The following is a 13509-nucleotide window of genomic DNA, read 5'->3' on the forward strand; positions in this document are numbered from 1 at the left end:
CATTATACAATGTATTCGCATATAGCACAATTTTGCTTCAAGGCAATACAAAATTATATACTAGCGTTGCATGAAAGAATTCATATACACAAAGTGAACAGAGAAAAAAATTCCAAAAAGCTGGCAAGCATTTTGATCAGCTGATAAAATTCTCTCAAAAACTGTTAAATAAGTGACAAGATCACAAGACAGAAAACGAATTAACCAATTGACAAATAGAAAACTGGTTCGGTCAGATATGAAAAGTACGTGTAGCAAAAGACAAATTACTGACCCCCAAAATTGCTAAAACAAAAACTAAAATTCAAAAACAGCTCTTTTCAGACAGCGTTCGAAAAAATAGAAAAAATCAAATCCGAAAAAGATAATTGATAATGGAGCAGCTATAAAAACATAAATCATACGAAAATTGAGTTCTTTCCTTTAATCGACACTTTTAAACAAATTCAAAAGACCCACGCATGAAGATTCGCACAATTATTCAAACGAAAATCTCTCCGGTAGAAAAGGAAAAAAATTAGACATAAAAACCAGCTCTAGCGCAATTTGTACAGTAAGATTCATGACAAATAAAGAAACAACAAAAGGTCAACAGCTAGACTTCTTTATTATCACATTGATGCAAAAACGATGACACCAAGATAAAAAAATCATCTAAAAAGACATAACAGGCAACTAAGAAAGTCAAGGAAAGCGAAGTATCAGCCGATTTTAAAAATCAGCATGTTTTGTTTCCTCGAGGCAGAAATTAAACAAGGCAACCAGCTAAGAAAATTTATCAATCTTAGAAAAGTAATGCAACGAATTAATAATGGTTGAAAACAATGAAAAAAACTAATGCCAACACTCGAAAACATACTCGAAAGATTGCCGAAATATAGCCGCTGTTGATACCAATAACCCCCATTATGATTGAAAAAGAGCAAAAAATTAAAACTGAATTTGCAACCAAAAATTTGCATTAAATAACTGACCACCATTTGATTAAAAAAACAAGACAAACGCTACATGCTGAGAGAAACGTGAAAAGAGGGAAAAAGGAAAATAAAAAATTGCAAAAAAATACAAAAATTAAATTTCTACTTCTCGAATTGTGTTGCAAAAAACTTTCAATAAAACCTGCTCGATCAGTGCGCTATGCAACTCTTGTCAGAGAAATGCTATTGAACAATAAAAAGACAAGCAACGAAAAATCGGAAAGAAAATAAATTATATAATTTTTCTAAGTAGCAATTAACATGTATGAACTCTTGAACAATCAAATCTTAGTATCAAAAAATATATGACAGCTCTAAAATAAATAGAAAACTAGAAAAACCATTGCTAAATGCTTATTTAGAAAAAAAATCTACAAAAACATTCAAAAATAGGGAAAAAATTTATCGAAATTACCCCATTTTCTTAGCAAACAACTCAAAATTAAAATTTATCCAATCGAAAGACAAACTAAATCGAAAAACTAACTAAGATCAAAACTCCTCAGATGCTATAAAAATTGAATAAGATTACAGAAACTACTAGGAAAGGTCAAAATAGTAAGACTGTTTCTAAAAATTTATCAGATGATCAAAAATGAAAAAAAAGCCTGCAGAAGCACTAAAAATAGCTTAGTTAATTGAAACAAACAACGTCATCCAATAATGTTAAGTAAAAACTCAGAAAACTGGTCTGAAAAGCAGCATGTGATCAAAAATTGCTCACTTCGTGAATTTTTTCACGCCTACTTTTCTCACTCTCCCAGAACAATGCATGAACGAAAATAATCTTTCAGAACAATGCATGAACGAAAATCATTTCTCTGCTTTGAATTTTGTTTAGCAGTTTGACCTAGACACTTTTTTTGCGTGCAGCATTTGACTTCCTCCAAAACACAATCTCTAATATGAAGTCGCCGATTAAAAAAATAGATCACCATTACTCCTCTTCGAGCCGTAAAAACAAAGCAGGACAAGTCCTGACAAAATTGAAAGAACTTTCAATCACAAAACAAAAAAACTAGACCTAGAAGAAACAATAAATGTATTGGGAAAACCACTTAGAAAAAAAATCTGTTAAAACTTCAAAATAGAAAAAATCAAAATCAAAATGCAGCAGGTGAACAAAGAACCACAATAGAAATTTTAGTTCAAACATTGTTTTCTTACTCTATTTTGGAATTGGAGTGAAAAAGATTCACACCGCAATACCAATCGGTTTTTCGCTCCACTTCGTGATTCGCGTGACCAAAATCATTACTTCACTTTTACATCAAAAATCATGTAATGTGTGAACAATTCTTAAAGAAAGTACAGCGCCCCAATATAATTCAAAAAAGGAGTGCTATAATTGCCGGCTGAGAAGATGAGGGCGACAATCAACAGTCTAAAACAAAAATACAAGAGTGATTCTAATTCATACGCGAGCATCTCAAATTTTCTTTTTTTACCAAGAACAGCGGGTATTGGTATATTGCTTGCTCACATTTCTAACTGAGTACTTGACAGAAAATAATCTGGTTTAATTAAGAAAACATAAACCGTCTAATGTGGGACAAATTACTCTTGAACGATCCAGACTGAACACAAGCGACCCGGCTATCAGGTCCCTGTGTTCCTCCAAGCCTGCAATCGCTTCGGTTTTAGCAACGCATACTTAACTTCTCAATAGAAGCAATTTAGGTTAAGGAAAAAATCAAGAAATGAAGACGGCAAAAGTCACTCAGAAAGTGAAACTAAAAAAATGTTTAAGAAAAATGTCAGGCAAAAATTTTGCAAAAACCGTAACCTGTAGAATAGTGGAAACGACCCGAAAAGTTGTGCAATAAAAACTTCCTATTGCAGATATATCAAAAAGAAAAAAAACAAAGCAATATTTGTTTAGAACTAACCAATTTTAGTTGGGAATTTAGTTAGTTTTGTGAGGGCATGGGACGGGGGTTAGGTAGGAGTAGGAGTAGAAAATTCGAGGAGTAGGTTGCTTGGGGGTAAGAGGTACGGTAATTTTATTCTTTTTTTGGAGGGGGGGAGGCAGGGGCAGATAGGTTTCTAAGGGTTTAGAAACTCTTAAAATGACCTTTTCACCTAAATCACGTGATATGACCGTGAATTATTTTTATGTAAAATAAACAGATTCTATCCTGTCAACATTTCAGAAATCTTGAAAAATTCGAAAGAGAAAAGATCCCATTTTTGTTGGTGGTTCTGGACACTTCTACGGCACCTCTTCTATGGGGGAGTGGTGAGCATAGAGGAGCTGTTTTCAAACTGGAAGGTTTCGCTCATGCTATAAAATTTCTGCATCCACTAAAATGGCTCACCTGTGCAATAATATAACAAACCAACTAATGTCGGACGAATCACTCTAAAACACCTGGCGAGTCATCAATTTAGAAGGGGAATATAGGGTAGAAATTTTTATGATGCAAAAATTTGTTAAACCAGTGGTTTCGAGCTCGCAACCTCTCGGATGAGAGACCTGGACACTAACTACAACACGAAACGGGCTATGCACAATTTCTCACAATCTCTTTTATATTAGCAGCAGTTTCAATTTCTGAATGATCGAAAATAAAATCATTCCGAAAAAATTAGAAGTAAAGCATGAAAAAATCACTCGAAAAAAGAGATCGATTTAATGTTCTAGATGAAAACAGCCAAGCAGAAATTTTGTCTGCAAAGAGAGCCAGAAGAGGACCGGAAACATCCCGAGGAGTCGAGCAATCAAAACCTAAACATATACTAACCATACCTAATTCACAAATACTAAAAAGAAATAAACAGAGCAATATATAGTTCGAAACAAACAATTTGTGGGTAGGTATGAAAAGAGGGTGTATGTAGGAGGATTTGAAAGGTAGGTGGTTGCTCTGTAGATTAGATAAGAAGGAGGGCTTTAAATGGGATCAAAAATTTCCAAAATAACCATTTCACCTTGAAAATTACCAGCAGTTCCCAATTACTCTATAATGCAAACTGAGAGACTTTTAAAGTCCACGCTGTTCGAAAACAGAAGTCAACGTTCAAAAACGGATTTACCAGTTTGAAAAGAAAAGTGAAAATTCAAGTCACGAACAAACTTGCTTCAGCTTTAAAAAACCTGCAAAACACACGTGTTTGCAATAAAAGATTCAAACGTCGTTCGAGAGCCATTAAAATAGTGCTTCTCGACCGAAATTTGAAGTAAAGCAATCAACAACTGATAGAAAAATGCAAATATCTTCGGTACTTATAGAGAAAATGTGTTGGCTCAACAACCTCAACAACATTTTTTGCAGGGATGAGTCTAGGTAAACAGTACAGTAGAAAATCACAGTTGACCAAACAGACCGACAATTTAATTGATAAACAACAAGTATTCAAGTATTAACAACAAAAATGCAACTCCTTATTAAGAGTAATACGCAACCGCAAAGAAATCTTTTACCATTTGTTGAAAATTTATAAATACTGACCATCATTTTAAACTTGCTCACTTAACCGCTACAATTACAATAAGCTATAAATTAAAGGAAAACATATCAACGAAGGCACCTGTTTTGAGACCAGTCAAAAAAGATCTGTCACAAAATCTGCTCGCATTAGGTGTCTACTCAACTAAGTACTGCATCACAAAATAGAATCTTAAAATTTAGTAAGAGCCCTGTACTGGTCAATCATTCTGCAATGATCAGTTATAATTATCAAAAAAGAAAAATAAGAATACACGGTGCTACGATTCTAGCAGCAATGAACCCAATCGAACTGCCAGGTGATTAAAAAATAATGTAAAATGTTTGACGAAGTAAGCATGAATAACGAGACATTATCAACTTACCGGTCATCGGACGCAATATTTTTAAACCGATATGAGTGAAGACAAATCTAATTGATACGCCTCCAACAGGGCACAGCACTATCAAATTCTGTCTACATACATTCGCTCAAATTAGCTGTCCTAATAGTAACAAAAACATTTGGGGACATTTAACTCATTTTTGGTGCTGGCATGTTTATAAGCAATTCAAAAAACCAAACAATCAGCAGCCTGTTGAATTTATCGTTCAAATTGTCAGCTGATTTTTGTGCTATTATCACTAAGACCATGACCAAAAAAAAATAGTGGAACTTTACCTTTTTAACTTTACATTTTTACACTCTCTTTAATCTTATTCGTCTTAAGACATAAAAATTATTTGCATATCGGATACGCCCCAGCGGTATTATTGATGTTTTATATGAAAACAAATCCTTCCAAATACTGAACTGAAACATATAAATCAGTTGTCTACGCCACAAAGTTTATAGTAACCGACAAAAAAATTGTAATTACAATCGTTTTCGTAACTAAAGTTTCGTGTACACAAATTAAAGCGGTATGGTTTCCAAGAGAGAAATCTGGCAAAGAAATCAAATATGCGAAATAACTGAAACAGAATTACTGGTGTCCTGTAAACGCTGAAGTTACCTCAAGGGAAGAGGAAGTAATTTTGAATTATATCAAAGTTAAAATTATCTGGCACATTTTAAAGATACACGACCTTGTAAAACCGACCGTTATTTCTCTTACGTGAAAATATAATCCTATTCACAAGCAAAAAATGATTTTCAGTCAAATTTAAATTCAGTAATAAACATAAACCAACACAAAAATGATTTAAAAATTTGGATTATTTCACAGCTGTCCATAAAAACTAAAAAATAATTGCATCAAGTTGATGATAAGGGGAACTTAATTGGCATTAAAAAATAATACACATGAACAGCAGCACCAGCAAAGAAAACGTTTCAGCAGACAAAAATGACAAACCTTTAACATTACTTTGTAGCAGTCAAATAATTGAGAACTTCAGAAGTATCCAATGTAGAAAAAACGATATCTAAACCGACTAACGTCGGATGAATTGCACCCGAACGACAGGCCGAGCAATTTAATGCTTAGCTCAGAAATATTTTATGGATGAAAAAAGGCCAAAGGGGTTCGAACGGCGGACCTCCAGGATGACAATCCCAAATCTTGACCTCCTCATCTACAATGTCTTTTAAAATTTTATAATAGCAAAAAACTTTATCTAAAAATGAGAGCAACGTTATATCACTCAAAAATGAAGAACTCAATCACGCAAAAGTCATTTAAGAAAGTTCTAGAACAAAAGCGCAAAAACTGTCGAGCAAAATTTTTGCATAAAACACAAACGTTTAAAATAATTGCTTCAAACTTCTTTGGAGAGCAATTAAACATGTCATTCAATCTTTTTCAACCACTACAATATACGATCCAACGCTATCTCCTGATATCTACTCAAAAATAAACAGAAATGAAAGCAGGATACGTGCACAAACAAACCTAATGACATCTCGAGAGCATTCAGAGGTGAAAACAAATACAAAGTCAACAATTGCAAGCAAACAATTTACGAAGCAAAAATCGAGCTGATATTTCATACTTTGCTAACAACGGCTTAGTATAGGCCTAATTGGTTATGAAATATGAACTTTTTGTAAAGACGGTACAAAGAATATTTTTGATAAAAAAACAAACCGACCAACATCAGACGTTGCTCTCGAAAGACAGACGAGGCGAATTATTTATAACAGCGCATAGGCTAGAGGAACCTTTAAGCTGTAAAAACGTCTGGCTAAGAGGGTGTTTGAACCCCCAACCTCTCGGACGACGATTTTGGACATTAACCATTACGTTACAAATGCTAGGTAAGGTCAGCGCTCACAATCGGTTCTATTTTTAGCAACGGAATTAATTTATGAATGCATGCAATTCAAATCACTCAAAAAATTACTCTTGTCAAGCATGAAAAAGTCACACGAGAAGTGACAACGGCCAGGCATAAACTTTGCACAAATTTGCATACAGACACACACGTTTTCATAATAGAAGACCCACGTTGCAGTTAAGAGTGGTCCCGCATTCTCTCGCCTCAATAAAATCCTCGCTCGGGTTAAAATCGAAAACATATCCGGCAGATTGCCGGAAAATAGCCGCCGTTGATTCCAATCAGCATGATTGGGATTGAAAGAATAGAAGTTATTGAAAAAGATTTTTGTACAACATATTTTAAGTCCGATTTATTTTGATGACATTTCGCAGTTTAACATACTTCTGTTTCTTAGAGAGAGGCTACAGGGGCTACTATCAATACCAATAAGCATTAGAGATGGTAACTAAGACTTATAGGAACGACGTTCAAATAGCGGGCATCTAAAATTGGGCTTTATGGGTTTATCCCGTTTCTATTTCTGTCTTCAATTTTTTATACGGACTCGGTTCTTTTTGAATTGCTTTGCTGAGCAACTGATGTTCAAAATCACTTTTAGCAGACAGAGAGAAGAGAGAAACTAGCCTAGAGAAGTCAAAAAGATTTGAAAAAGCGGCAAAATGAGGTAAAGCGAAACATTTTTTGTTCGATGAAGTAAAAAAACATAGCAGGACAAGTCCTGACGTACAATTCAAAGAATTTTCATTAAATAAACAAAAAAATTAGACTTAGAACGGACAATGAGTGAATTGGGAAAACAATTTAGAAACAAATCCGATCTAAAAAATTGAAAAAAAAGTGAAATTGCCGCATGTGAACAAAAAACCACTACCGAATTTTCGTTTCAAACACAGTTTTCTTACTCTTACTTAATAGAGCGAAAAATTCACGCCGCAAAACCACTCGCTTTTTAGCTCCATTTCCTGTTTCGGAGTGACCAAAATCACTGCCCCAATTTGACTTCAAAAATCATGAAAATGTGCGAACAGATCTTAAAAAAAGACAGCGCCCCAATACAATTCAAATTCTTTGAATTGTTAAAAAAATAGGAGCGCTATAATAGCCGGCTGAGAAGATGAGGGCGGCCATTAAACACTACCGGAGATCAAAAACAAATCGTTTATTTGCCCAACAGGAATGAGCCACACAGACCACGAATACTGTTGCCAATAAGATCAAGCAAGGTGTGCTGCAGACACAGCAAACCATATAAGCACCCATAGTTTGGATTCCAATAATTTGCAGCTCATTCCTATTTTTCGGATTTCAGATGTGTTCAGCTAAAATTGACGAAATCCGAAGCGCGATAAGGAAGGCATATGAAACATTAACAGTGAGTTTTAGTTGTTCTCTGATTACATTTAGTGATGTATTATGTCCTTTGACGACGGCCCTAGCAAAATGTATATACAAGCTGACTTACCGTTATAAAATAAATTTTAAAAAGTTAAGGTAAGAACCCCCTTTCAATTGACATTCTATAAGAGTATGTAACCAAAAAACGATTTAAAAAATACGTTGAGGTCGAAAAAGTAATTCTATTATGAAACATATAAAAATTTAGTAACAAAAAATTAGCTCCTAGCTGTACTCTAAACCTCCTAGGAGAATTTAAGTTTCAATCAAGCATCAAGCAAATAAATTATCAAGATTGTAAAGATTTATAAAATTTTGAAGAACTAACGTCATTTGATTATGGCTCAAATTTATGACTCCCCAGTTTGGCGAAGACCAATAATTTGTTACTGTATTGATAACATAAAATTACTAAACTACTACCAAATGGCGACAGTGCACAAAACCGAAAACTTCATAAACTATTTTTAAATTTCAATCAATTAAATTTACAACTTTTTCACATCGTAAACACAAATTTTCAGTTGCGTCAGACCAAAATAATCTACATCTCGGGCATTTCTCAGATTTATTATTCAAAGCAAAAGCAACATTTATACCATTCATATTATTATTATTATCATCAGAAAAACTTAAAGACGTAAAACCATTTTGGCTGTCAAAGCCTTTCGACGAATCATAATTGCTCTTAAATTGTACAACTCGACATCCGATGACTTCGCGCGCACATGATTCTGTTAATTTTAGAATATTCAACATAACTTCTGAAGGAGCCAAAATAACATCACATTTCTCAAGAACCTTCAAATCATTACCAAACTTGGTCAGTAGCGCAGATCTAATATTTTTCAGTACTCCAAAAACTTCGTTAAATTTTGCATGTTCTGAACAACGATTATTCAATATTTCTTCGAAATCGGTAGAAACTTGGTGACTTGATTCCCAATTAACTTCCATTTCGTGACATAAATGCGGCGTAAAAGGTTGCAGACTTCGAAACAAATTGTCAAAAATGAACTTCAAACTTGTTTGGGCTGATTTTCTGCTTTCAGATTTTGCTTCATCGCAATATAGACGATCTTTTATAGACGAAAGATAGAAAGTTGAAACTTCATCATGTGCAAAATTAAGTAGTCGATGAATAGCCGTGTGAAAAGATAAACTGTTCATATCATCGTGGTAACATCCAATGAGCTTTGCGCATTTAAGCATCATGTATTGGTCAATCGGTTTCAAATTCTGACATCTAATTGCCTCTGATTGGTTGAAATCGTATAAATTACCGCTTAAAACCCGTAGTATCAGTCGGAATTTCTGATAGGCAGCAGCTGATTTTTCCATGATTCGTTCACTGTATGCAATATCGTCTGTTGCTTCTGCAAGAGCTACCCAAAGACGTAGAGTATCGGCGCCACATCTAAAAACAGAGAACTTTAAAAATGAAGATGTGTTTCAGGTCAATAAAGTCAAATGAATCTCATGTTTGAGCTTCTGCTTCCGGTCATTAAGATTAAACTGGTCATTGTGAAACAAACAGCAACCTTATGGCATCGTGATTTCCCAAAATTCATCAGGAAAATTTCACTTACTTGTCAACAATATCTGTCGGATTAACAACATTGCCCAAACTCTTCGACATCTGAAATGACAGCATATCACAGTTACAAGTGACCAATATAGTTCTCATTTTGTTTGTTTTTTCACAAAAACAGCCATTTTTTAAATAACCGATGCTTAGGGCGGTTAAAAATATCAAGGTACCTTATTTTGCCGTTGGTCCAGTACAAATCCGTGTGAATACAAATGAGTAAACGGTGGTCTCTTGTTAATGGCATAACTTGTCAGAAGAGAACTTTGGAACCATCCTCTGAACTGGTCTCTGCCCTCTACGTAAAACACTTTTCTACTGTCACCAGGTGGAAGAGTTTTGTTGACATTGTTTTGGTTGTTTATTTCATGTCTCCAAATTGTGTGCCAGGAAGAACCAGAGTCAAACCAAACATCCAAAATGTCCGTGCCTGTAAATAAATGTGTCCCTACGGCTACTTTCTCCTCGATTTTTTATCCTGTGTAGATAATGGGAAAAATCACATCAATCATTAACATATTAGGTTATTCTGATACCGGGCAAAGCATCATAATATTACCAGGATGAGCAACTCGATGAACGGGGGGGGGGGGGGGGGGGGTCTAAAGATTTTTCTCCCTCATTTTAGCAGAAAATCTATTTTAGCTATTTAATACCTTTTCAGGGGATGGGAGAGATTTTTAGACGACGATTTTGCTATTAATTCCATTATTTTGAATTCGTAACAAAAATTGTAAAATTTTTCAGAAATTTCAAAAATTGTTGAATTAACGAAATTTTTAAAAATTGGTGAATTAAACAATTCCAAAAATGGATGAAATCTTAAAAAAAGATCGAGCTACTGTCTACTGACCTTTCCAAAGTCCTTTGCCTCTGTAACTCTCAGGTAACAACTCGTCCGAGTCCAGCAACCACCACGCATCAACGCCACTCTTCTCAAACACTCCAATCACGTGTTCTAGAATATTCTCGTCAAAATGCACTTCAGTATCCTCATAATCGTCAGGTGAATTATACGAAACGTCAGAACAACTTTTGGTATTTTCTCGTTTGCTGTAGAACACGGGAATAGGTACACCCCAATGACGCTGTCGAGATATGCACCAGTGAGATCTAAATGACAACTGAGCTCTGTATCAATCTAAACCAAAACGTTAATTTTTTTAAAAATTGAAATCAAATAAATTATGGTTGAAAATCTAGTTTCTATTGTAGTAATTGAATAATGGCCTTCAACGAATTTGCATATTAGAAATTTTATGTAAACAAAAAACCAAAAATGGTTTCCTAATTCAAGTTGACCACTTATTGGTCAAAAATGAAAGCTAATTGGTGCTGGCCACTTTAAAACGCAGCAATAAACCTGCGCTAACTAATCAGTTGAACAGATATGCATTTAATTTTGACGAGAAAAAGTGAGTTAACAAATTATGCTTCAATTTAAAAGAGGTGAACGCAGCCCAAATTGTCCCAAAACAAACTCAACTCACCTTTCATTGAGAAGCTTAACGAAATAATTCTTGCTGTGTTGTGGCACAAATTTCACTTCATCTAGACTGCGAACAGCATCTGGGATTATCTTGGACACATCTAAATAAACAGTCAGTAATGAGTATATGGTGGTGATCCGTACCGTAGTAGAATTGAAAATTTTCACAAAAATGAACATATACGGCAGATTGTCGGAGTATAGCCGCCGTTGATTCCAATAAGCATGACTGGGATTGAAAGAATAGATATTGAAAAGAAAAGATTTTTGTACAAAAACATTTTTTAAGTCCGATTTATTTTGATGGCATTTCGTAGTTGAACATAACGTACTTCTGTTTCTTAGAGAGAGGCTACAGGGGCTACTATCAATACCAAACATAACAGACTAACGTCGGGCGAATTGCTTTCAAACGACCGGCGAGCCGTTGGCTTCGTCACTGTTTAGCTAGCCACTGTTTAGTGAGGTTAGCTTTAGCTTGACTGAAGTGGCCTAAGATTAGGGTAATAGACGATACCATCACGCCACATAACAGCCGCTGAAGTGCGGAATCAACAAAAGAGTTAAGGAGAGAGAGAGAGAGAGAGAGAGAGAGAGAGAGAGAGAGAGAGAGAGAGAGAGAGAGAGAGAGAGAGAGAGAGAGAGAGTACGAGATTAAACGTGAGCGAGAAAGAGAGGAAAGAAAGCCCGCCAACACAGAGAGAGCGCGGGATAGCTAGGAGTTTTTTCCACAATGAAATTCGACTCTACAACTTCAAGTTTTCTAGATTTGTTAGTAACTAAATCATATAGAAAAACTGAAAGTGCAAAATTCAAAAGAAAAAGTTTCCACATTTCGCAGTAAAAAAAAGTTCAAAAACATTTTTTGACTCTGGATATTTGTCATGTAAGCCATCTGCAAGACTTCTGCAAGACCATCTGCTTCGTTGGCCAGTAATGATCGTTAAACTCAGAAAAGGACAAAAAAATTCAAAAATGTTAAAAACAGTTGCAATTTAACACAAAATTTTGCTAAAATTCGTGATATTAAAACCTTCAGAACACCAGTCCATTGTCTCAAGAGACTATCCAGTATGCCTATTTCAAGCCTTAAAGGCTCATAAAGATCCATACACTTGGAACATGATAATTTTTCAAAAATTTTTTAAAATTAAAATTTATCAAAAAATTGCAAAAACTCGAGTCATTAAAAAAACGATAACCATTCCATTAACTCTAGAAACTAAACAGCAGCTTAGTATCAAACCTCGAAGGAAATTTCTTGGCTCTTGAAGCTGGATAAACCTAAAAGAAATGACAAACAATTTCAAAAAGACATGAATATTTCCAAAAGTTTTTCACAAAAATGCTAAAACTCGTTAAAGGTTAATATCTTTAAAAATACTCCACTGCATCTAGAAAAGATACAAAAACTTGTATCAAACTCTAGTGGAGTTTCCTTGGCTCTTAAGGCTAGATAAACCTATAAAACGACAAAAATTATCAAAAAACTTGAAAAAATTGCAATATTTATAAAACAAATAGATAAAATTTGTGATATTAAAATATTGAAAACCATTCCATTACCACTAAAAACTATGCATCCACCTATTATCAAACCATTAAGCAGATTTTCTGAAACAGGAGGCTAAAAAACCTTGAATAATGACAATAAATGTTGAAAAATTAAAAAATGCTACTTTTTTCAAAAAAAAAATGCTAAAATTCGTGATGTTAAAATCTTGAAAAAATTCTATTAGGTCACTAAATTGTACAATCACCTATTATCAAAATCTATTATCAAAATAGAGGAGGTTCCTGGGCTCTTGAGGCTAGATAAACCTATAAAATCACAAAAATTGTCAAAAAACTTGAAAAAATTGCTAGTTTTATAAAACAAATCGATGAAATTTGTGATATTAAAAAATCAAAAACCCATTTCACTACCACTAAGAACTATGCAACCACCTATTATCAAACCTTTAAGCAAATTTTCTGAACCCAGAGGCTGAAAAACATCGAGTAATGACAATAAATAATAAAAAAATTTAAAAAATGCTATTTTTTTTTTCAAAAAAAATGCTAAAAGTCGTGATGTTAAAATCTTGAAAAAAAATTCCATTACCTCTAGAAACTATACAATAACCTATCATCAAACCCTAGAGGAGGTTCCTTGGCTCTTGAGTTTGGATAAACCTTAAAAAAAAAGACAAAAACTTTCAAAAGCCTTGAAAAAATTTGCAAGTTTTTTTTCAAAAAATGCAAAAATTCGCGATGTTGAAATGTTGAAACCACTCGATTACCACTGAAAACTGTGCAGTAACCTATTATCAAACCATAGAGTGGGTTCCTTGACAACTAGGGTTGATA

General features: G+C 34.2%; 1 protein-coding gene across 1 annotated transcript in view; it reads right to left on the minus strand.

Annotated features, from left to right (window-relative positions):
• Nucleotides 1–8531: 8531 nt before the first annotated feature.
• The window catches only part of LOC142350526 (isoleucine--tRNA ligase-like), a 32459-nt gene continuing 27481 nt past the window's right edge, over nt 8532–13509 (minus strand). The window contains exons 10-14 of the mRNA XM_075402377.1: nt 11162–11261; nt 10525–10784; nt 9845–10101; nt 9673–9722; nt 8532–9500 (exon numbers count right to left, since the gene is read on the minus strand). Of these exons, the coding sequence (XP_075258492.1) occupies nt 8558–9500; nt 9673–9722; nt 9845–10101; nt 10525–10784; nt 11162–11261 (1610 nt within the window). The 3' untranslated portion in view covers nt 8532–8557. The remainder of the gene's footprint in view (nt 9501–9672; nt 9723–9844; nt 10102–10524; nt 10785–11161; nt 11262–13509) is intronic.

This window comes from Convolutriloba macropyga, chromosome 12, assembly GCF_964194025.1.
Source record: "Convolutriloba macropyga chromosome 12, txConMacr16.3, whole genome shotgun sequence".
NCBI lineage: Eukaryota > Metazoa > Xenacoelomorpha > Acoela > Convolutidae > Convolutriloba > Convolutriloba macropyga.